Genomic DNA, 23694 nt, shown 5'->3' with positions numbered 1-23694 from the left:
GCTCTGTGTTTTGATTGCACCCTCCTTCCTCTCCACCTTCAGCAGCATGCGGCACCTTCTAGCTCTATGAAGCTGTTCGAAGAGAATTTCCAGAAGTTCAGTGACCTGATGATACCCAAACGCCATGTTTCTTTTCAAACAGAGCCAAGGGATACAACCAGGAAGAGTCAGGCAGGATCTGGCCGTTATGGGCAGAGCCATGTCAGGACAAGGGAGGAGCACAGCCAACTCTGACTATGACATTCACAAACCCCAGCGACGGCTATCTGCCAGAAGAACATGCTGTTCTACTTGGACCATGGTGTACCTCCACCCCAGAAGATTTGGTTACATATAAATGTAAGAAGAGCTTTGCTGGGTCAGACCAGGGCCGTGTTTCCATGACAAGAGAAGGAGAAGCTAATGGAGGAGTACCGGATTTTTTTAAAGTAATCGGCTTTGCTGTGAGCAGGGCTCCACGAGCAGATTCTCCACAGCAGTAAAAATCACTTCACAGAACATACTTCGGGGGGGGGGGGGTTGGAGTGAATGTCATCTGACTGGCAGGGGCTGCTCAACCAATAAGAGAGGCTTCCCCCTCCTCCCCCCTTTCGCCTTTCCCCTGAAAGTCCAGATGCACCTGCATTTCAGGAGCAAGCCTCATTGAGCACAATGTTACTTCCGAGTAGACACACATATGCTTGTGCTGGGAAAGGGCGGGGGACACAAAGATGGAAGTCAGCCCCCATTTTAACCTTCAGGACCTCATTGACCACAATAGGAGTTACTTCTGACAAGACAGTAATGGGTTTGTTGTGGGAAAGAGACCAGTACACACAAAGACAGAAACCAGCCCCCACTGTAACCTGCAGGATATCTATAACAAAGCTGTGAAGCACTTACCTCCTAAGGCAATGAATCGGAGCCTTGAGATTGGGCTTCATCGTTTAATCGCACATAAGGAATTGGGCTTTGATATGTGCCATGTCAATTGAGGGGCTTCTCTGTTATTTCTGTGCTCATTGAGAGGGCAAGCCTCATTCAGCACAGTGGGAGGAAACACCCCTTGACTGGGGTCATGCTGAAATGCACACCCCCAGGCAGGGCTAGCATACCTGAGCTAAATGCGGTGGTTGGGGCATACAACAGCTATACCAGGCAGAACATAACTTAAGGAAAAGAATCGGACTTCAAGCAGTCTCAGAAAATCCAGGTTTTCGCTGATAAGCTCCAGGGTGGCTGCTGGATGGCCACAACGTCATGTATCCCTAACGACCTCAACATGCAGCCAGTAAATCGCTGGTGGAAACACCTCCCAAAACTCCATTTGTTCTACCATCCTGTTTCCCACACTGGCAAACTAGATGCCTCTGGGCAGCCCAGAAGCAGAATATGAAAACAGTCCTCCCCAATGGTTTGTCATAGGGCAACCAGCATTCAGAGGTACACTGCCTTTGTACATAGAGGTTCAATCTAGATATCATAGGAGCCCCCGTCAAAGGAAGTGAAGTGGGTGGCTATTAAGAAGAGGGCCTTTTCTGTTGTGGCACCCGAGTTGTGGAATGAGCTTCCCAGACAGCTTTGCCTACATTGTACTCTTTTCAGTGCCAGGTGAAGACCGTCTTATTTTCCCAGGCATTTCACTTGTTCAGTTTCTGTTGTTTTTAATCTGTTACTGCATTTTAAATCTTTGCACTGCTACTAGGTTTCATTTTGGTTTTTATGTTTATTTTATACTGTAGTTTTTAAACAATTACCCCTTTATCTTGTATTTTAGTTTACAATGGTGGTTTTACTATTTTAAATCTTTAAAAGAAATCAAGCAATTGAAAGCAGCCCTTGGAAGTAATATTTACTGAAAGTGCAAAATAGAAATTTTATAAATAAAAACAAATACACCTGTGCTCTATGTGCCGCTGCCCTTGAAAACAGTTCAGAAACTTCATTTGGTGTAGAATGCCCCACCCTGCCCCTAACTTCTGAAAGGGGAAGGGAAGTGAAAATTATATATTTTTCATAAATTGCACTGGGCTGCCTGTTTGTTTCTGGGCCCATTTCAGGTTACTGATATTTTCATTTAAAGACCTTCTATGAACAACAACAACAACAACGGCCTAGCCCTCGATAGGGCACACATTGGGAAATCCCACTTCCCGTACGAGCCCTTTATTCAGACACCCTAAAAACACCCCTTGTGCAGACTTTCAATCTACTAGACACAATTCAAAAGTAAAAAAGGAATATAGAGGTGGGGGCGAGAAGAGAAAAACAAGCAAATTCAAGTACCAATTCCTAAAGTTGCATCAATGTTCTAGCGAGTGGCTGTTCAGGAGATGCCTCTAGGAGTGGAGGAGAAAAATGATAGTTTGTCTCAACCAGACCAATGGAGGAGGCTTTGTTGTCTCTCCTCTTCCTCTGATGCAGCAGCCAAGCGAAATAGTTGATGGCAGAAACAACTTCTGGGCAGGGAGGAGCCAAATGCACGTTGTTGCAGCCGAGTGCTGGGAGTGGGCCTCAGTGTCTCTGTTCTCCTTAAGATGCTGCTTACATGGAAATGGATAGACATTATACATTTAAACATGATGCATTGCATTTAAAATTAAATTCCTATCCTGCCTTTCTCTGCAATGAAGGCACAAGGTGTCTAACAACAAACAAGATTATATGGTCATAACAATGCAAGAGATTTTATTATATTCACTGAGAGATTTTATTATATTCTGCAGTATATAAATGTCACAAACAAATAAATGAAAAAATGAAATAGTATAAAAGAGCAAATAATTAAAACAATGCAGAGCAGACAGAAGCAGTAAAAACAACAACATCTCAACTACAAAATGCTGCTGAAGCAGAACTGTCTTAAGTGCCTGCTTAAAAGCAGGCAATGTGGGGGCCAAATGCACCTTGGTAAAACAGTTGTTACATAAGCTCAGCACAACAGGCCAAAAGTCACATTGTCTTGTTCCCGCTGAGTGAACCTCTGTCAGCGGTGGGGCTCTCAGAAAGCCGCAAAAGCTGAGCAAATGTTCCAAATGGTTTCATTTGTGACAAGGTGATTTCTGAGACAGCCTATTTGAGGCTTTAAATACTTAAATCAGCACCTTGAATTGAACCTGATGGACTGCTTCTCCTATACAAGCCTCTCACGAAGATCGTCAGCTGAGGCCTTCCTGTGTATCCCCCCAATGTCTGATGTGTGTTTGGTAGGAACATGGGAAAGGACGTTTTCTGCAGTTGTGTGTGCGCTCTGAAACTCCCTGCCTAGGGAGCCCCAACTTGCTCCCCCTCTGATGGTCTTTCACCACACCTGAGGTGAGGGAGCTGTGGACCAAGGCCATACACAGCCCTTGGTGTCATCTGGCTCTCCCTGCACTGCAGGCCCACTCGTTTTGCCATGTACCAACAAAATTTTAATGTCTTCCTGCATTCTTTAGTGACCCTCCTGTATTTTTAATGCAGTTGCTCTGGAGGAATTTTCAAATTTTTGAATGATTTGTGTAATATCTTTGTGTTACCTGCTGCTGTTTTTTTTTATATTGCCCTTTGTTTATTATTGGTTTTAAACAATGTTAGCCAGTGCCACCTTGGACATTTTGTAGAAAGTGAGGTATATGTATTTAAATAAATAATAAGCCAGTTGGTAATCTATGCAACTGCACAGAACTGGCACAATGTAATATGTCCTGTTGATTCCAGACAGCAGACTGCTGCATTCTGGACCAACTGAGGTTTCTGGACAGTCTTGAGGGCAGGCCCATGTAGAGTGCACTATAGTAACCTGGAGGTGACTACAGCATGAATGGCTGGTGCAATGCCTGATATCTCCAGGAAAAAGGCTCAGCTGGGGTACCAGATGGAGTAGGTAGAAGGTACTTCTGGCCACTGCTGCTACCTGCTCATCCATAAGATGGAATAGATGCAAGAACATCCTGAAACTGCACACCTATTGTTTCAAGACGTGTACAACCCTATCCTAAACAGGCTCAATGGCCTCCAAACACTGGTTCAGAACTTCACTACTCCCCTGGAATTAGATGACAGAAACAAGATTCTGCCTGTCCAGAATGCCCAAACCTGATCTGAATTCTAGCTGTTATTTTTTTTTTCTGAATGCAGTAGTAACTCTAGTTTTATAACTTTAAAATATAAGCAAGCTGCTTTGATTTAATTTAAGCAGGGGGAACAGCAACAATAAATAGCAAGTGCCATAATTCATTATTTGTACTTCAAGGAGTTCAAGATGGTTCCTCCTCTTTACCCTTTACATCCCCCTTTTTCATTTCACTGTTCCCCCTTTTACATTTTACTGTACATCCGGTTGGGCTGAGAGAGAAAATGACTGGCTGTGTAAAGTGAGGCTCATCGCTAAAACCAGGGTCTCTCTAAGTCCAGAACCATGCCACTATACCACACAGACCTTCATAAGGCCAAAGGAAGATCTGCTCTCTCCGTTGCCTTTCAGAATGTCTTGGGATTCACTAAATAGAGATGACTTGCAGCGTCCCAGGATACGAGCAGCTCCAAGCCTCACTTCCCGCAGCCAGAGCTGCTATGAGACACCAGAACTGGGAGAGCTCCAGCGCATGCTATGGACACCCATACCCTGCTGCAGCAACATCAGTGAAGTCTGGCCCAACCTCTACATTGGAGATCTGTAAGTAAATGGGGGTTGCACAGCTTAGAGGGAACATTCTTCCCATATTATAATCACTGTCCTGTCAAAGAAGAAATAGCAGATGGAAGACTTATTCTACTGTACTGTCAATGTTTCCACAGCACTTATATGGAGGTATCACAGGTCCTTGTTCCTCAGCCTAGCAGAGGAGTGGACAACCTGTGACTTCCAGACTCCCATCAACCCCCACCCAGCATGGTCAGGGATGATGGGAGTTGTAATCTAAGAATATCCAGAGGGTCACAGGCTCCTCCCCCTTGGCCTAGAAGCTGGGGTAGTATCACAGCTACTACTGGCATTCTTTATTGCCAAGTATTGTTAAGTGATAGGTTAGAAAAACAAGATTTCAGTTAATTAATCAATGGGGCTGCGAGATAAAGGCACACTTGCTTTTTTAGGCTTATTTTAATGGTAGGTTACAGTAAAGAGGGATTTTAAAAGACAGTATCAAAGACGCTTTTTCCTTCTTATAGTGAGTGGTAACATTAATTACGGCTGCAATCCTATAGCCATTTACATAGGAGTAAGCCCCATTGAACTCAATGGGATTTTGTTGTTGTTCAGTCGTGTCTGACTCTTCGTGACCCCATGGACCATAGCACGCCAGGCCTTCCTGTCCTGCGCTCTCTCCCTGAGTGTGCTCAAGTTCATATTCATTGCATCCGTGATGCTATCTAGCCATCTCATCCTCTGCCGTCCCCTTCTCCTTTTGCCTTCCATCTTTCCCAGCATCAGGGTCTTTTCCAGAGAGTTTTCTCTTCGCATTAGGTGGCCAAAATATTTGAGCTTCAGCTTCAGTATCTGTCCTTCCAATGAGCAGTCAGGGTTGATTTCCTTTAGGATTGACTGATTGGACCTCCTTGCAGTCCAGGGGACTCGTAAGAGTCTTCTCCAGCACCACAGTTCGAAAGCATCAATTCTTCAGTGCTCAGCTTTCCTTATAGTCCAGCTCTCACAGCCATACATTACTACTGGGAAAACCATAGCTTTGATTAGACGGACCTTTGTCGGCAAGGTGATGTCTCTGCTTCTTACTATGCTGTCTAGGTTTGCCATAGCTTTCCTCCCAAGGAGCAAGCGTCTTTTAATTTCATGGCTACAGACACCGTCTGCGGTGATCTTGGAGCCCAAGAAAATAAAATCTGTCACTGCTGCCATTTCTTCCCCTTCTATATGCCAGGAAGTGATGGGGCCAGATGCCATAATCTTCGTTTTTTTAATGTTGAGTTTCAAACCAGCTTTTGCACTCTCCTCTTTCACCCTCAACAAGAGGCTCTTTAGATCCTCTTCGCTTTCTGCCATTAGGGTGGTATCATCTGCATATTGGAGGTTGTTGATAATTCTCTCGGCAATCTTAATTCCGACCTGTGATTCATCCAACCCGGCGTTTCTCATGATGTACTCTGCATATAAGTTAAATAAGCAGGGCAACAATATGCAGCCTTGTCGTACTCCTTTCCCAATTTTGAACCAATCGGTTGTTCCATGTCTGGTTCTTACTGTTGCTTCTTGACCCTCATACAGGTTTCTCAGGAGACAGGTAAGGTGGTCTGGTACTCCCATCACTTTCAGAATTTGCCACAGTTTGTTGTGATCCACACAATCAAAGGCTTTAGCATAGTCAATGAAGCAGAAATAGACGTTTTTCTGGAATTCTCTTGCTTTCTCCATGATGCAGCGAATGTTGGCGATCTGATCTCTAGTTCCTCTGCCTCTTCGAAACCCAGCTTGTACTTCTGGTAGTTCTCAGTTCGCATACTGAAGCCTAGCTTGTAGGATTTTGAGCATAACCTTGCTGGCATGTGAAATGAGCGCAATTGTGCGGTAGTTTGAACACTCTTTGGCATTGCCCTTCTTTGGAATTAGAATGTAAACTGACCTTTTCCAGTCTTGCGGCCATTGTTGAGTGTTCCAAATTTGTTGGCATATTGAATGCAGCACTTTAACAGCATCATCTTTTAGGATTTTAAATAGCTCAGCTGGAAGACTGTCATCAGTCTGTTTCCCGCCTCCCAGCTGAGCAGAGCAGAGCAGAGCAAGCTGCTCCAGCTGGTCCAGGGACTACAGAAGCAGGCAAGCTCCCAGAGAGCGAGCGAACAGAGCGAGCGAACAGGGGGAGCAAACAGGAGTTGGCCAGGGGAGTTGCAGTGGTTGAAGAGACAAAGGAGACAAAGGAGACAGAGGCTAAGAGGTAAGTGGGTTGCAGGAAGCCCAGGGCGCTGCCCTTTATCCTTCTGACTGGCTGTGAGCTCACCAGGAGCTTCTGAGAGCTCCAACTGAATTGGAGGGGTGTGGCCTGAGTACTCCCAGCAGCTGACTGGGCGGGAAGCTTCAGTCTGTTTCCCGCCTCCCAGCTGAGCAGAGCAGAGCAGAGCAAGCTGCTCCAGCTGGTCCAGGGACTACAGAAGCAGGCAAGCTCCCAGAGAGCGAGCGAACAGAGCGAGCGAACAGGGGGAGCAAACAGGAGTTGGCCAGGGGAGTTGCAGTGGTTGAAGAGACAAAGGAGACAAAGGAGACAGAGGCTAAGAGGTAAGTGGGTTGCAGGAAGCCCAGGGCGCTGCCCTTTATCCTTCTGACTGGCTGTGAGCTCACCAGGAGCTTCTGAGAGCTCCAACTGAATTGGAGGGGTGTGGCCTGAGTACTCCCAGCAGCTGACTGGGCGGGAAGCTTCAGTCTGTTTCCCGCCTCCCAGCTGAGCAGAGCAGAGCAGAGCAAGCTGCTCCAGCTGGTCCAGGGACTACAGAAGCAGGCAAGCTCCCAGAGAGCGAGCGAACAGAGCGAGCGAACAGGGGGAGCAAACAGGAGTTGGCCAGGGGAGTTGCAGTGGTTGAAGAGACAAAGGAGACAAAGGAGACAGAGGCTAAGAGGTAAGTGGGTTGCAGGAAGCCCAGGGCGCTGCCCTTTATCCTTCTGACTGGCTGTGAGCTCACCAGGAGCTTCTGAGAGCTCCAACTGAATTGGAGGGGTGTGGCCTGAGTACTCCCAGCAGCTGACTGGGCGGGAAGCTTCAGTCTGTTTCCCGCCTCCCAGCTGCGCAGAGCAGAGCAGAGCAAGCTGCTCCAGCTGGTCCAGGGACTACAGAAGCAGGCAAGCTCCCAGAGAGCGAGCGACCAGAGCGAGCGGACAGGGGGAGCAAACAGGAGTTGGCCAGGGGAGTTCGGCAGGGGAGGTCAAGGGGGAGGCCCCTAACATTTTTTTTTTTTTTTTTTTTACTAACTTTTTTTCATTTATTTGTCTTGTAACACACACTTCCACACCAGTGGGACTCTGCTTTTAACCTCTACTGAGTAGAGGAGCAGGCACAGGCTAGTCTAGAACAATCACAAAGCTAGACACAAAAAGGGAGAAGAGGCTATGGAAGGACAAGACTCTCCAGTGGTGGTGACCTGCAAGGTGTGTGCAATGTTTGTTTTCTTGCCTGAGAACAACATGGCCTACACCTGCAACAAGTGCAAGTTGATCACGCTGCTGGAGGAAAAAGTAAGTGGACTGGAGCGGCGACTGTCAACCCTCCGGGGAATAAGAGAACACGAAGAGTTCTTGGACAGAATGGGGGAACTACAGCAGCAAAGGGCAGACCAGAAGCTTGAAGAGCAACAGCAAGATGAGGCAGTGGGAAATGCTGAGGTGAAGAAAAATGGAGTAGAGGATACTCCTTGGAAAACGGTGACAGTTAGGAGAAGAAGAACTAGACGCCACTCTGCACCAGTGGAAGCGGTGGAGCTGTGGAACCGATTCCAGGTACTTGCAGATGAGACTGGAGGACAGCCTGCAGAGGAAGAATCACAGGGGAACCTGCATGAGAGTGAGCAAGAGGCTGAAGGTCAGTCAAACAGAGGCGATGAAACCCAGGCCTACAAGAAGAAGAAGAGAAGAGTGGTAGTAGTGGGAGACTCCTTGCTGCGTGGGATCGAGACCCAAGTATGTCGCGAAGACCCGTGGACTCGCCAGGTATGTTGTCTCCCGGGAGGACAGATTAGAGACGTGACTGAAAGGTTGCCTGCACTCATAAAGCCCACTGACAGGTATCCCTTTCTTCTCATCCATGTGGGAACAAATGATACCGCCAAGCGGAGCTACGAAGAGATCACGTCAGACTTTGAAGCTTTGGGAAGGAAACTCAAGAACTTTGGGGCCCAGATAGTTTTCTCATCCATCCTTCCAGTAGTTAGAAGAGGGATAGAAAGGGAACGAAAAATACTCCGGGTGAATGACTGGCTACGAAGGTGGTGCCGACGAGAGAGATTTGGATTCTGGGACCACGGGCTATACTTCCTGGAAGATGGGCTGTTGGCTAGGGATGGGTTGCACCTCACAAAGGCTGGGAAGAATGTGTTTGGCCACAGCATGAAGAACTTCATCAGGAGGGCTTTAAACTGAATCCTACGGGGAAGGGAGATGTAATGTTGGGGGTAACAATGGACGTAGGCGCATGCACTGCAATGGAGAGAACAGCGCTGATAGCGCCCAATAATAGTCTTCAGACACATGTAGGAAGAAAGCCAGACTATGAAGCACATGGTCTTCGATGTCTATATACTAATGCCCAGAGTATGGGAAACAAACAGAACGAACTTGAACTCTTAATACAGGAGGGAAATTATGACTTGATAGGTATAACTGAGACTTGGTGGGATGACTCTCATGACTGGAATACAGCAGTTGAAGGATATAACTTGTTCAAAAAGAACAGGAGGAACAGAAAGGGAGGCGGGGTTGCACTGTATGTGAAAAATACATATCTCTGCACAGAAATACAGGAGGAGGAGCTTGGTAGCCCCATCGAGAGCATCTGGGTTGAAATAAATGGAGCAAAGAATAAAAGGAACCTGGTGGTCGGAGTCTACTACCGGCCACCCAATCAAGGAGAAGCCAAGGATGAAACTTTTGAAAAGCAAATAGCCAATGTTTTAAGGAAGCATGATGTAGTAGTAATGGGGGACTTCAATTTCCCCGATATTTGTTGGGAGACAAATTCTGCAAAACATGGCCCCTCCAGGAAATTCCTGACTTGTGTGGCGGATAACTTCCTCCTACAGAAAGTAGAGGAAGGAACTAGAGGATCGGCTATCCTTGACTTGATCCTAACCAACAGAGATGACTTAGTGGATAAAGTAGCAGTTACAGGAACTCTGGGGGAAAGCGACCATGTTGTACTTGAGTTCTTGGTTCTAAGGGAAGCAAAAGCCGAGTGTACTCAAACGCGTACCCTGGATTTTAGGAAAGCTGATTTTAATAAACTCAGAACAATGATCAGTAAGGTCCCATGGCAAGCAATGCTAGCGAGAAAAGGAGTCCAAGATGGGTGGGAACTTTTAAAAAAGGAAATTCTCAAGGCACAATCACAAACAATTCCAACAAGAAGAAAAGGTGGAAGACAACAGAAGAAGCCAATGTGGCTTCACAAAAAGCTTAGGGATGACCTGAAAACAAAAAAGGACACATATAGGAAGTGGAAAGAAGGCCAAGTAACAAAGGAAGAGTACAGGCAGGTAGCACAGAATTGCAGGGATGGCGTCAGGAAGGCTAAAGCGGAGAACGAGGTGAGGTTAGCGAGGGATGCTAAAAACAACAAAAAGGCTTTCTTCAGCTACGTGCATAGTAAAAGGCAGAGGAAAGAAATGGTTGTTCAGCTATTAAATAAGGATGGCAAAATGATAACAGATGACAAAGAAAAGGCAGAGGTGCTCAATTCCTACTTTGGCTCAGTCTTCTCCCAAAAGAGGGTCTATGACCCCCCTGGCAAAGGCGAAGTACAGGCTGAAGGGGCAGGATTGCAGCTTGAGATCGACAGGCATATGGTCAAGGAACACCTCATTACTTTGAATGAGTTCAAATCTCCAGGGCCAGATGAACTGCATCCTAGAGTCATAAAGGAACTGGCAGAAGAGCTCTCAGAACCGCTGTCTATTCTCTTTGAGAAATCATGGAGGACCGGGGAAGTGCCAGATGACTGGAGGAGGGCTAACGTTGTCCCTATCTTCAAAAAGGGTAAAAAGGAGGAACCTGGGAACTACAGACCAGTCAGTCTGACATCAATCCCTGGGAAAATTCTGGAGCAGATCATAAAGCAATCCATCTGGAAGCACCTTGACAACAATGCAGTGATTACTCGAAGCCAACATGGATTTGTCAAAAACAAGTCCTGCCAGACAAATCTGATCTCATTTTTTGATCAAGTCACCTCCCTTGTAGACCGTGGGAATGCTGTAGACATCATATACCTCGACTTCAGCAAAGCTTTCGACAAAGTGCCCCATGATATCCTGATGAGCAAACTAGCTCGAAGTGGGCTAGATGAAACAACGATCATGTGGATCCACAGTTGGCTACAGAATCGGACTCAAAGAGTGCTTATCAATGGGACCTTCTCAAGCTGGGGAGAGGTAACGAGTGGGGTACCGCAGGGCTCAGTCCTGGGCCCAGTGCTCTTCAATATTTTTATTAATGACTTGGAGGAGGAGGTGCAGGGAATGCTGATCAAATTTGCAGATGACACCAAATTGGGAGGGATAGCTAATACTTTGGAAGACAGAAACAAAATTCAAAGTGATCTGGATAGACTGGAGTGCTGGGCAGAAAACAACAGAATGGCATTTAATAGGGACAAATGCCAAGTTCTGCACCTAGGAAAAAGAAACCAAATGCACAGTTACAAGATGGGGGATACGTGGCTCAACCACACTACGAGCGAGAAGGATCTTGGAATTGTCGTCGATCACAAGCTGAATATGAGCCAACAATGTGATGTGGCTGCAAAAAAGGCAAATGCTATTTTGGGCTGCATTCATAGAAGCATCGCTTCCAAATCCCGGGAAGTACTAGTTCCCCTCTACTCAGCACTGGTTAGGCCTCATCTGGAGTACTGTGTCCAGTTCTGGGCACCACACTTTAAGAAGGATGCAGACAAGCTGGAGAGGGTTCAAAGGAGGGCAACAAAGATGATCAGGGGACTGGAAACAAAGCCCTATGAAGAGAGACTGAAAGAACTGGGCATGTTTAGCCTTGAGAAGAGAAGACTGAGGGGAGATATGATAGCGCTCTTCAAGTACTTGAAAGGTTGTCACAGAGAAGAAGGCCAGGATCTCTTCTTGATTATCCCAGAGTGCAGGACACGGAATAATGGGCTCAAGTTACAGGAAGCCAGATTCCGACTGAACATCAGGAAAAACTTCCTGAGTGTCAGAGCAATACGGCAATGGAACCAATTACCTGGGGAGGTGGTGGGCTCTCCCACACTGGAGGCCTTCAAGACGAGGCTGGACAGCCATTTGTCAGGGATGCTCTGACTTGGATTCCTGCATTGAGCAGGGGGTTGGACTCGATGGCCTTGTAGGCCCCTTCCAACCCTACTATTCTATGATTCTATGATTCTATGATCTCCGCTAGCTTTGTTGTTACTAACGCTTCCTAAGGCCCACTTGACTTCACTCTCGAGGATGTCCGGCTCAAGTTCAGTGACTGCACTATCATGGCTATCAGGGACATTCAGATCTTTCCTGTATAGTTCTTCTGTGTATTCTTGCCACCTCTTCTTAATCTCATCTGCTTCTTTTAGGTCCCTGCCTTCTTTGTCCTTTATCATGCCCGTCTTTGCACAAAACGTTCCCTTATCTCCGATTTTCTTGAAGAGATCTCTAGTCTTTCCCATTCTGTTGTTTTCCTCAATTTCTTTGCATTGTTCATTTAAGAAGGCTTTCTTGTCTCTCCTTGCTATTCTCTGGAATTCTGCATTCAGTTGGATATATCTTCCCCTTTCTCCCTTGCTTTTTGCTTCCCTTCTTTCTTCAGCTACTTGTAAAGCCTCATCAGACAGCCACTTGGCTTTCTTGCATTTCTTTTTCTTTGGGATGGATTTCATTGCTGCCTCCTGAACAATGTTATGGACCTCCGTCCATAGTTCCACAGGCACTCTGTCTATCAGGTCTAATCCCTTAAATCTATTCCTCACCTCCACTGTATATTCATAAGGGATATAATACCTGAATGGTTTAGTGGTTTTCCCTACGTTCTTCAATTTAAGCCGAAATTTTGCAAGAAGCAGCTCATGATCTGAGCCACAGTCAGCTCCAGGTCTTGTTTTGACTGACTGTATAGAGCTTCTCCATCTTTGACTGCAAAGTACATAATCAATCTGATTTCGATATTGACCATCTGGTGATGTCCATGTGTAGAGTCGCCTCTTGTGCTGTTGGAAAAGAGTGTTTGCTATGATCAGCGTGTTCTCCTGGCAAAACTCTATTAGCTTTTGTCCTGCTTTATTTTGTGCACCAAGGCCATGCTTGCCTGTTATCCCGGTGATTTCTTGACTTCCTACTTTAGCATTCCAATCCCCTATGATGAAGAGGACATCTTTTTTTGGTGTTAGTTCTAGAAGGTGTTGTAGGTCTTCATAGAACCTATCAACCTCAGCTTCTTCGGCATCAGTGATTGGGGCATAGACTTGAATTACTGTGATGTCGAATGGTTTGCCTTGGATTCATACTGAGATCATTGTATCGTTTTTAAGATTGTACCCCAGTACTGCTTTTCCCACCCTTTTGTTGACTATGAGTGCTACTCCATTTCTTCTAAGGGATTCTTGCCCACAGTAGTAGAGATGATGGTCACCTGAATTAAATTCGCCCATGCCTGTCCATTTTAGTTCGCTGATTCCCAAGATGTCGATGTTCAATCTTGCCATCTCATGTTTGACCTCCTCTAGCTTACCTTGATTCATGGATCTGACATTCCAGGTTCCTAAACAATGTTGTTCTTTACAGCAATGGATTTTCTTTTCACCAATGCTTTGGGATTTACTCACAAAATCACAGTGATTTGTACTCAGTAAATCACAATGGGATTTACTTTGGCATAATTGTGCACTGCACTGTAGAGTGCTGTAAATTGTAAGCTATCTTACATTTCTTTCAATGTCATAAAAAGTTGCATAGTTTTGATAATATACACATTTACTTAAATTGAATCAGTTAAAGGGCAAATGATTAATCAACTGCAAATTATTTAATCAGTTGACACCCCTAAACTACAGTCGGGGCTTTTGTACTTTGTATTATACATATTTATTGTTGCAAGGTTACTGCTAAGCAATGTCTAGAACATTGCTTAGCACATATTAAAAGCAGATGACAATATCAGAACATTACCTGGCCCACAGATCATCACTGGCTCAAATAACATAATGACCTTGGCACAAGGACTCAAAAAAGCACAATTGTTGATTGCCATGTTCTTTCTATGTGGATAAATATGCATATGCTTCTTGTACATCTCAGGAACAGCATTTATTTTTAAGGACAACAAACAAGCAAGGCCCACTCACACATCTTCAGAACATCTTAGGCATCCTGGCTTAACTTTGAACTACAGGGGCATTGGAAAAAGAAAATAAGTACAATTCAGGACCAGTTTATGGTATATGTAGGAAAATGTGCCTAGTTTTGAGCACTAGTATGGTGAGGCCCCAGTGGCCAGAGACTGCAGGTAGCTAGAAGGAAAGGAGGTGGGCCAGGGATTGAGTTTGGAGCTCACAAAGGAGGCCACGTCCATGCCACAGTTCCAGGCATTGAAGGGCAGGGCAGGGAAGGGAACCAGCCAGGAAGCTGACATGGGGAGGATGTGGCAATGAAGCAGGCAAGGACGCAGTCTGGAAGCACAGAGGGACAATCTCATGGCATCCTCAACTCAAGCTGCTTAGACTGAAGGGATTATGCAAAAGTAAGACCTATATAGCTGGCAGTGGCATAGGATTGGTTTTCTATGTGACCTCCTGCCGCCCAAGATTAGGAGGATTCTGGTCCATAGTACATGATTTCGCCTAGGTTAATAAATATCTTCTCCCGTATGTACCTCCTCATTTCTTGAGGTCTAGCACTGAAACTGTATTGTCAGTTCCATTGCCAACAGAGATATGCTTGTCCTCAGCTGTTAATGGACTGTCCTCAGTGGCAGATCTACACTTGTTGAACCCCCTGCTATGGCCTCACTGAAGCAGACAGTTAAAGCCTCTCTCTTTAGACAAGCATTTGATCTTTAATTATTTTAAGAGAGTCTGGATATAGCTTACAAATGGGACCAGGCCCTCCTCTAGGATTATCCATTCCATCCGTCCTCCAACACCGAAGTTTTCTGTTTTTCTTTTCCAGACGACACTCACCATTCTGTAGTTATTCAGCATGCTCGATCCTCATTGGGCATAGCTCTTTTTTGCCCCATTAGGTTTTCTTTAAAATATCTTTTGTACTTCTGCAAACTTGTACTTCTGCAAACCTCTGAGCATGTTGGTATCTCTTGTTTTGCAGTGGCCTCCTTTTGGCTCCAGTCTTGTTGGCAGTCATCATCTGAGTTCACTGTTAGAGTGATTTATATTGCTGCATTTATTGGATTATTTGATGAACTGAATGTTTAAAAAGCTTTGTGCATGTTTTCGTGACTTTATCGCACTCCAGTCTGAGAACGTTTTGTTGAAAGCCAGATGATAACATTTCAATAAATACATTAAAAATACCATCAGTGTTAGAAAAATCCCAGACATTCAGGCACCACGCTGATTGGTTACCTAAAAGGTTGGTGCCTGTTCCTAGAAGTTTGACATTTTTCAGCACTTAAAAAAGGGACAATGGCAGCTAGCCTTGGATGTAGTTTCCCATCACTGAACAATGCCATCTCTTGTCCCCTCCCCTGCTTCTCCACTCCAAAAATCATCCACTTCCAAAGTTGTTTTTCATTAAAAGATGGGGGCCATCAGGGTTTCGTTACATGTATACACGTGTGACAGGCGGCTCAGCCCTCATAGAGACATCATTATCCTTTGGCCTGCACACCTCACTCCTTTGTCCCATTGCCTTCTATTGTTTCAAAAGCACTAGTCAGAAACTGGCCAAAACTGTGAACACAGCGCAAACCACAGGCAACAACGCCACTACTGGGCCACTTTCAGCTCTCTGAAGAACAAGACAAGCGCCAGTCGTTTGCCTGCAGCCTATGCAGGAGGAGGAGCTGTGACCCCAAAAGGGCGAGTACGTTCAAGCCAGCCTGATCCAGCAGATGGCATACTGGGGTTGAATGGGGGACTTGCCCGAGGTGGAGACTCACTGTGTGAGAAGATGTATATGCAAGGTGTCAAGGGCTCCTTGGAGGCCTCTCTCAGTCTAATCCAGTAGCTAAGTCCAGACACAGACAAAGGGATTCCTTTCAAAGCTTTATTCTTCTTTTACAACTTAACAACTCTACCGTTTGCAACTAGATCTGAGCAGCAGAGTACCTATGCCCTAAGTTGGAACAGTTGGTCCCCGTTTGAAAGGGAATTACTGGCAGACCCCTGAACTTAAGGACTAGGGAGAGTCCCTCCCCTTTTCCCTTGGATCCTCTGGGCGCAGCCGTTGTTTGCGCGCCAACCGGGCACTCCGCCTCCTTTCTGCGCCCTCCATTTGGCACCTCTCTCTGTGTCGGCGTCGCGCGTCCACCAAGTCTGCTATCCACACTCGGTCACTGCCTGGACTGCTATCTAATCTAGGAATGCTGGTGGGAGGAATCTCCGTCAGCTGTGGGCCCTGGGAAAGAGGAGCGCGCTCCTCTCCCAGGAGCGACTGCTCTTCCTCAGAATCAGAACTACTCGGGGATACTATGGGCTCAGTGTTCATCTTGACATAAGGTACTAATAAACATAATCCAGGTACTCCTTTTTTGCAGATATATAGCCCGCGACATAGAGCAGCTTCGCCGAATGCGTATCACCCACATAGTGGATGCTGCTGCTGGAAGATTCCACATTGACACCGGAGCCAAGTTCTACAAAGACCTGCTAGTGGATTACTATGGAGTTGAAGCAGATGATGACCCAAAGTTTGATCTCAGCATTTATTTCCATCCAGCTGCTAAATATATAAGAGCAGCACTGGACTCTCCCAGAGGTAAATATAATGGGCAGATGTCCTGGCAGCCATTTTGCATACAGTGTACAGGTAGACATTACCATATGATGTAACTGGCTAGAGCAGGGGTAGGGAACCTTTTTCGGCCTGAGACCCACATTCCCTTCCAGGCCACCTTTCAGAGGCTGAACGCCAGAGATGGGCATGGACCCCTAGAAAAGGTAGACAGGTCAAAGCTGATGTGTGGGCCACCCCCATGGGCTCTCATGCGTGTGCACTGTCTCTCATACATACAAACACACACATGCACACAAAGATCCCCCCAAAGCTGCAACTGAAGCCAAGGGAAGGCTTTTTCCATGCTTAACTGTCAGGGGGGATTTGGGGGGGATGCAGCTGGGGAGAGGGAGGGGTCACTAACCCAGTAGTGCCCACACACTGCAATTGGGCTTGGAAAAAGCTAGTCACTTATAGATGTTCCCCTGTTCCTCAGCTGCAAGATGGAACCAGTGTCCTCTCAATGACAGGAATGCAGCATACTGCATAAATGTCTGTCATTTGCTTTCCAAACTGTGTCTTGCCTTGTTACTGTTGTCATCCAGAACAATATCCTTGCATGTGCTTTCAGACCCTACGTACTGTTTATGGCATGTTTGAGTCTGGATTGCATTGTTAGCCCCACCATTATCTGCCAGACCATGTTACTGGGCTGCTGGACACCAGCCCAGCCCCACCCTTTCATGCACAGGACTTTGCCTCTCTTCACCTGTGAAAACTTGAATGACAAGATAATTGTCTGAAGGCATGTGATGCTTGTTATTGTTAAGGCTAGGGAGATCTTAACATGGTAAAACTTTGGATGGAAGGCTGCCTGGGAGACCCGTATGAACTGCCTTAAGCATCCCAAAGGAAGAGTGAGATAGAAATGAAATAAATAGAATGTGAAGAATAGCCACAAGGAAACAGATGGGGTGTGGATGAGGAAATGTGTAAACTAGTCCTAAGGCTAATATAATAAGAGAGTACTGCAGCAAGGTTGATCACCTCTGCATTCTGTCATCAGCACTGAATGAGAGCCACTTTTCATGAGACATCTGGATGAACATACGTTGATATTTACTGGTAAGTGGTGAAAATGAGTGTCAGAAAAGCCTTTAAATAAATGTCCAGATATCATTATTGACTGGCATTTCCCCTTGTCACAGGTGGAAATGTAAAGGCAGGATTCTGACATTTCCCACTGGGCCTGATAAAATTTTGGTTTACTAGCAAGTCTCAACATTCACTACATTTCTTGGTATGCTGTATCTTTCTCCACCCCGACCCCCCACAACATATACCACACATGTGACAACTTTTTTTTAAAAAACTGCAGGCAAAGTTTTAGTTCACTGTGCCATGGGGATAAGCCGCTCAGCAACCCTTGTGCTTGCCTTCTTGATGATCTGTGAAGACAAGACCCTTGTGGATGCCCTAAAGATTGTGCGGGAACACAGAGGGGTCTGTCCAAACTCTGGTTTCCTCAGCCAACTTCGAGATCTCGACATCCGGTTATCAAGTGAAAGAAGAAGAGCAAGAGGCAAACCCTTGAAACTTTAGCTGGAGGATGCTTGTGCTGTGATTCAAGCCTAAGAGGAAGTCAGGAAGACAACATCCCTCAAATGTACCTGAACTCTGAGTCTGTTCTAGTAGATGTTTCTGGGAAGTAAAATGAAAAATAGTTATGTATTTCTTTGATGTTAGCAAGTCATTCAAGATTAAAGGAGTGTCAGAAACTTGGCATGCATACTTTGATGTATGAATAGGAGAAGATATTTGTTGACATTGGTTGGATTGAGACTTAGTCATACCTAGAGTAGACCCACTGAAATCAGTGGGACATACGTTTGTCATAACTGACTTACGTCCCATTGATTTTAATGGATCTATGCTGAGTAAGGCTACAATCACACAAGGCTTTTCTCATGCACTCATGGTGGGTCACTCATGGAAGTTTGTGTGTCCTTTTCATGACATCAACTTCCAGGGCACATCCAGTGGCATTTCCCATTATTCCATGTTAAAAAGATCCAAAGATAGTGAGGTATTTAAATATCCCGGATTTTCCCCTACTGTGTACATTCCTTGTTGTGCTATTGAACAGCCACAAGATGGCGCTGTTTCATTGAGATCTATGGAACATTGAAAATTAAAAACTTCCCCTCTCAGCAATCATGTGGTCGCCATCTGGGAGCTCGCAGTAAACATGGAAAGGCTCCACAATGGTAGGACTACGGATTTTTTCTTTAATGTAGATACGCTCCTTGTCTGGATCCAACCCAACAACTGCAACAGAAGATGATATAACTTGAGGGGAAGGGGTGCCAGACACAGCTATATTAGCCTGTTTCAAGATTTGGGAATAATAGTAGAAACTCTGATAAGAATTACTTGGAGTCCATTTGGGGATTTCACAATTTAGTAAGGAGTTGAGGTGACATATTCAAAGGAAGACAGCTACACGGATGAGAGGTCTGCTCTTCAAACTGGTGGATCGGGAACCACAACTCAGTTGTGTCCAAAATCTAAGGTGGGTTGAACTGCTGGTACCTCCATCAGCCTTATTTTTAGGACTTCTTGTTGTTCAGCATCTGTAGCTGTACAGAGGTAACAGTAGTATTATTCATTTATTGATTCTTGCCCTTCCTCGAAGTTGCTCAGAGTGGCATACATGTGATTTCTCCCTGTTATCTTCACAACAACCCTCCAAGGTAGATTAGGCTGCGTGCGTGCGTGCATGACTGCTCAGGGTCTCCCAGTGAGCATCATAGCAAGTCGGAATTTGAACATAAGCTTGGAAGATCCAACACTCTAACCACTGCACCAAACTGGTTTTAGATTGGGGGAAGGGCACAGGAAGAAAGGGTGGATGCCTTTCCTAGGGTGCCACTTCCCCAATCTTTGAAGAAGCCTCATTAGTAAAAACACAAAAACAAAAACTAACAACCATGAGAAATCCCAGTCTTGGATCTCCTGTGCCATGTTTAGTTGGGTGCCCGCTGTGTCTGTCCATACTAGCCACAGGAGCAAACAGAAAATGTTTGTTGTTTGCTCTGCTCACTGGAGTACACTGGGCTCTCTGCCCCTGCCCCAATACCAGCATTTCTGAATCAAAAGCTGACAACCCTCACATCAACTGTCTTGTTCCTTCCTGCTCTCTTCCCTTCTGGTTCAGCTCTTTGCTCTCCATCTGGGTTTACTGAGTTAAGTAACTTATTTGGCTCTGCTTTCTCCTTGCTTGGCTCTTCCCATAGCTGATTTATTACCCCACTTTCCTTCTGCAAATAAGCCTCGTGAGCAAAAGCCAAAATGGATAAATAATACAGCACAGGCGTGTAACAAACCATGGATTGGCCTTCCCCAACTTGATGCCCTCCAGATGTGTTGGACCACAACCCCCATCTTTCCAGCCAGCATAGATGGGGTGATGGGAGTTGTAGTCTGACACATCTGGAGGGCACCAGGTTGGGGAAGGCTGATCCATGGCTTCTAAACACAGGAAGCAAGCCTTCATCTTAAGACCATATGCTCACAGTACAATTCTTCCCTCTCTCTCTCTCTCTCTCCCACAGACACACACGTGCTCACAGAGAAACAAAGGGTAGAAAAAGTGCAGGAAGCATTTCTCCTTCCATATGGCTCAATCTCGTTGTCCTGGTTATCTGCTCTTGTGACACAAATTCTTTTGTTCCACCCACTAGATGCTGGCAAGGAAGGTTGCCACTTATTACAAAGTGGTAGTGTGCAAGGGGAACAATCCAACCAATGTTCATTTGCATAATACTACTTAATTTAAATGTTCTCAAATTTAAAAATTGCCTATTGCCTAATATTGAAGCTATACTGGAAAAACAATCAAAGACAGCTACCTGGCAAGAAACAAACTAAGAAACAAAACCCATTGGCTCAATACTAGTCCAATGGTAATTCTGTTGGCTGACAGCCTGCCTCTCCCTCCTTTCTTGACCCCCACTCCCCAGACATTTAAACCTGGGTACAGCCAAGGTCAGCCTCTCTAGATACACCATGTTCTGACAATCATATCTCAGCTTCATAAGCTGAATTTACCCTCACAGCAATCAACCCAGCCAGGCTCTAATTAACCAGTTTCCTGTTTTGTCTGAACTGGGATACTGTCATTGCCAGGATCAGAACAAGGGAGGATTTTAAACCATGGTCTGAAGTTGGTTTAAGTACCTGGCTTGTTCCAAACCTGGTAACCATAGATACTTGGTTCAGATGGAACAGGAAATTATGGTTACTTGGAGACTTCCTGGTTTGCTGCACACTGCAAAAGGAGGAAGGAAGGGGCTGCATGCCAAGGCAATATCTTGGCATATTAAGTTGCAACATTATCACCCAAACTGGGCCATTGAGTCCACTATCAGAAAGGTGGCATATACATGCAATGCAATACATTCTAGATAGTATCATAGATAGGTGGATTTTTAAGGAGATACAGGAACCCTGCATCTTTCCCCTCTTGGGGAAGGTGGTCTTGAACAGAAAAACTACCCTTGCATAACCAATGGTGGGCAAGTTCAGACCATACGGAAACCCCCAGTTGGGGACTGAATATGCAAAATACCATGCCTTGAACAACCCATGGTAGGCTGTTTGATCATGCGAGCCAGGTCATTAAGACATCTGCATGAGAAACTATCTACCACATAAAGGCAGGTAGAGCACATATACAAACTTGCCTTAGAATTAACACTCTGTTAATAACATCACTGTAACCTTTGACATCAATGTGTTGCACATGTTGGCGAGTTCCAAAGGTATAATATTTATTCTCCCTGAGGCCGTGTTTCCACAACAGTGGAAGAAGAAGCTAATGGAGGAGTACTGAATTTTTTTTAAAGGAATCGGCTTTGCTGTGAGTAGCATTCTATGAGCAGATTTTCCACAGCAGTAAAAATCACTTCACAGAACATACTTCCTAGTGGGGGTAGAGGCTGGAGTGAATGTCATCTGACTGGCAGGGGCTGCTCAACCAATAAGAGAGGCTTCCCCCTCCTCCCCCCTTTCGCCTTTCCCCTGAAAGTCCAGATGCACCTGCATTTCAGGAGCAAGCCTCATTGAGCACAATGGAGACATACATATGCTTGTGCTGGGAAAGGGGGGAGGACACAAAGATGGAAGTCAGCCCCCATTTTAACCCACAGGACCTCATTGACCACAATAGGAGTTACTTCTGACAAGACAGTAATGGGTTTGTTGTGGGAAAGAGACCAGTAAACACAAAGACATAAACCAGCCCCCACTGTAACCTGCAGGATATCTATAATGAAGCTGTGAAGCACTTACTTCCTAAGGCAATGAATCAGAGACTCGAGATCGGGCTTGATCACTTAATTGCACTTAAGGAATTGGGCTTTAATATGTGCCATGTCAATTGAGGGGCTTCTCTGTTATTTCTGTGCTCATTGAGAGGGCAAGCCTAATTCAGCACAATGGGAGGAAACACCCCTTGACTGGGGTCCTGGTGAAAGGCACACCCCTGGGCAGGGCTAGCACAGCCAAGCTAAATGTGGGGGTTGGGGCATACAACAACTATACGGGGGAGAACCTGAGAAAAGAATCGGACTTCAAGCAGTCTCAGGAAATCCAGGTTTTCCCTGAGAAGCTCCAGGGTGGCTGGATGGCCACAACGTCATCTATCCCTAACTACCTCAACACGCAGCTGGCTCAGATTAAATCACTGGTGGAAACACCCCAGACCTCTAGATCCATTTAGAGAGTGAACTCATTTAAAGGCTTCTCCAGGTGCCAATGCAAGGCCTGGAGAAAGCCAGCTGTGTTAAATGGCTCCCATTATCACCAGGTAATGAGTGAATTATTGCAAACTGGCTGGCAATTTTATCTAACACAGCTTTGGCTTTCCCTCATTACCTAGTAGTTGCAATACTTTGACCTCCCAGCTGCAAAAAAAGAAGCCTGTTATGTGGTGTGACTAGACATGAGGGTGACAGGCCCATATTATAAAGTAATTGTATGAAAAAAGGGGATAGACAGGAGGGGGGTGCCAAACTTTCCCCCCTCAAATCCTGTCTCTCCCTTTGGGCTCTGAGACTGGAAGTAAGCCCTCCTGAGTGAAAGGTAGCTGAGGGCAGGGAGCATAGACAATGAGGACCTTAACAGTCCCTGAGCCAATCTGCATGAGCAATTTAGTGCAGGGGGAGAGCACTCTGAGGTCCTTTGTAACACATGATGTTTTCACCAATGTGCAGCCAACCAGCAGCTTCCCTCCTGAAAAGCCACATTTTCGGAAATACCTTTTACTCCATATTTTTTTTTTATTTAAAATGGTTCCACTGCAGTATGCCCCATCTCTTCGCATTAAATCCTGGGCAGGCCTCTGTGACATGGCTGTTACCTGACAGTGACATGGTCAAGGGGTGGGGCTGCCCTTCCCCCCCCTTCCCATTCACTCTTTTTCCCCATTGGCATTACTGTCACCAGCCAGAGCAACTAGCTTGCCTTTCCAATTCATAAAAGCACTACAGCACTGTTTCTCCCCTTCAGAATCACACTGTACTTGCTTTCACCAGTCAGAGTATCTACCCTGCCTTCTCATTCATAAAAGCTTCTGGGCTGGCTAGGAGCCAGAAACCCTCCCACTGTCTGGTTAGGGAAAGAGGAAAAAAGAGAGGGAGAGAAGCAGCAAGAGAGACCGGGGTGGGGCAAGGAGAGACATTGGTGCTTCCTTTAATAGACATAGGAAGTGGGGTGTGTTTTTTCAAAACTGGTGGTCAAACGTGAAATAACTCCCCACCTAAATCTACTTCCTCAGAATGAACTTGGGTAACCCCTCGGGGTAACCCATCGGGGTGCTTGAGGAGAACCACCTTCTCTCCTCACCTGCTGCTGCCCTGCTTCTTCCATTCTTCCCGCTCCTGTCACACCAATGCCCACAGCTCTTCTTCCCTTCACCCCCCTCAAAACAACCACAAACACACCAGAATACACACTCGCTCCATCTCCTTTTTTTTTTAAGTGCATTTCCTTCTCAGTGGCAACACAGTTTCTCCCTTTCAGAATTGCACAGTATTTGCTTTTGCCAGTTAGAGTATCTACTCTGCCTTTCTCATTCATAAAAAAATGAGCGCTGTTTCTCTCCTT

General features: G+C 45.7%; 1 protein-coding gene across 1 annotated transcript; it reads left to right on the top strand.

The window, feature by feature from the left end:
* The first annotated feature begins 4439 nt into the window (after window positions 1-4439).
* LOC146350556 (dual specificity protein phosphatase 13B-like) lies at window positions 4440-18309 on the top strand. Its single transcript, XM_084845201.1, has 3 exons — window positions 4440-4636; window positions 16349-16569; window positions 17906-18309. The coding sequence occupies exons 1-3, from the start codon at window positions 4446-4448 to the stop codon at window positions 18127-18129; spliced, it is 636 nt and encodes a 211-aa protein (XP_084701327.1). The 5' UTR covers window positions 4440-4445; the 3' UTR covers window positions 18130-18309.
* Window positions 18310-23694: the final 5385 nt, after the last annotated feature.

The sequence above is a fragment of the Heloderma suspectum genome, chromosome 3, assembly GCF_057233095.1.
Source record: "Heloderma suspectum isolate Gila_16-S chromosome 3, 16-S_ref, whole genome shotgun sequence".
Classification (NCBI taxonomy): domain Eukaryota; kingdom Metazoa; phylum Chordata; class Lepidosauria; order Squamata; family Helodermatidae; genus Heloderma; species Heloderma suspectum.
This window is presented reverse-complemented; position numbering and strand designations above follow the sequence as displayed.

What these genes read in the sequence shown, in the direction of transcription:
- LOC146350556 (XM_084845201.1), top strand. Translation starts at nt 4,446, where the DNA reads ATGTCTTGGGATTCACTAAATAGAGATGACTTGCAGCGTCCCAGGATA. An exon ending in AACCTCTACATTGGAGATCT is followed by an intron (nt 4,637 to 16,348) that starts GTAAGTAAATGG and finishes CCTTTTTTGCAG; the next exon opens with ATATATAGCCCGCGACATAG. An exon ending in AGCACTGGACTCTCCCAGAG is followed by an intron (nt 16,570 to 17,905) that starts GTAAATATAATG and finishes AAAAAACTGCAG; the next exon opens with GCAAAGTTTTAGTTCACTGT.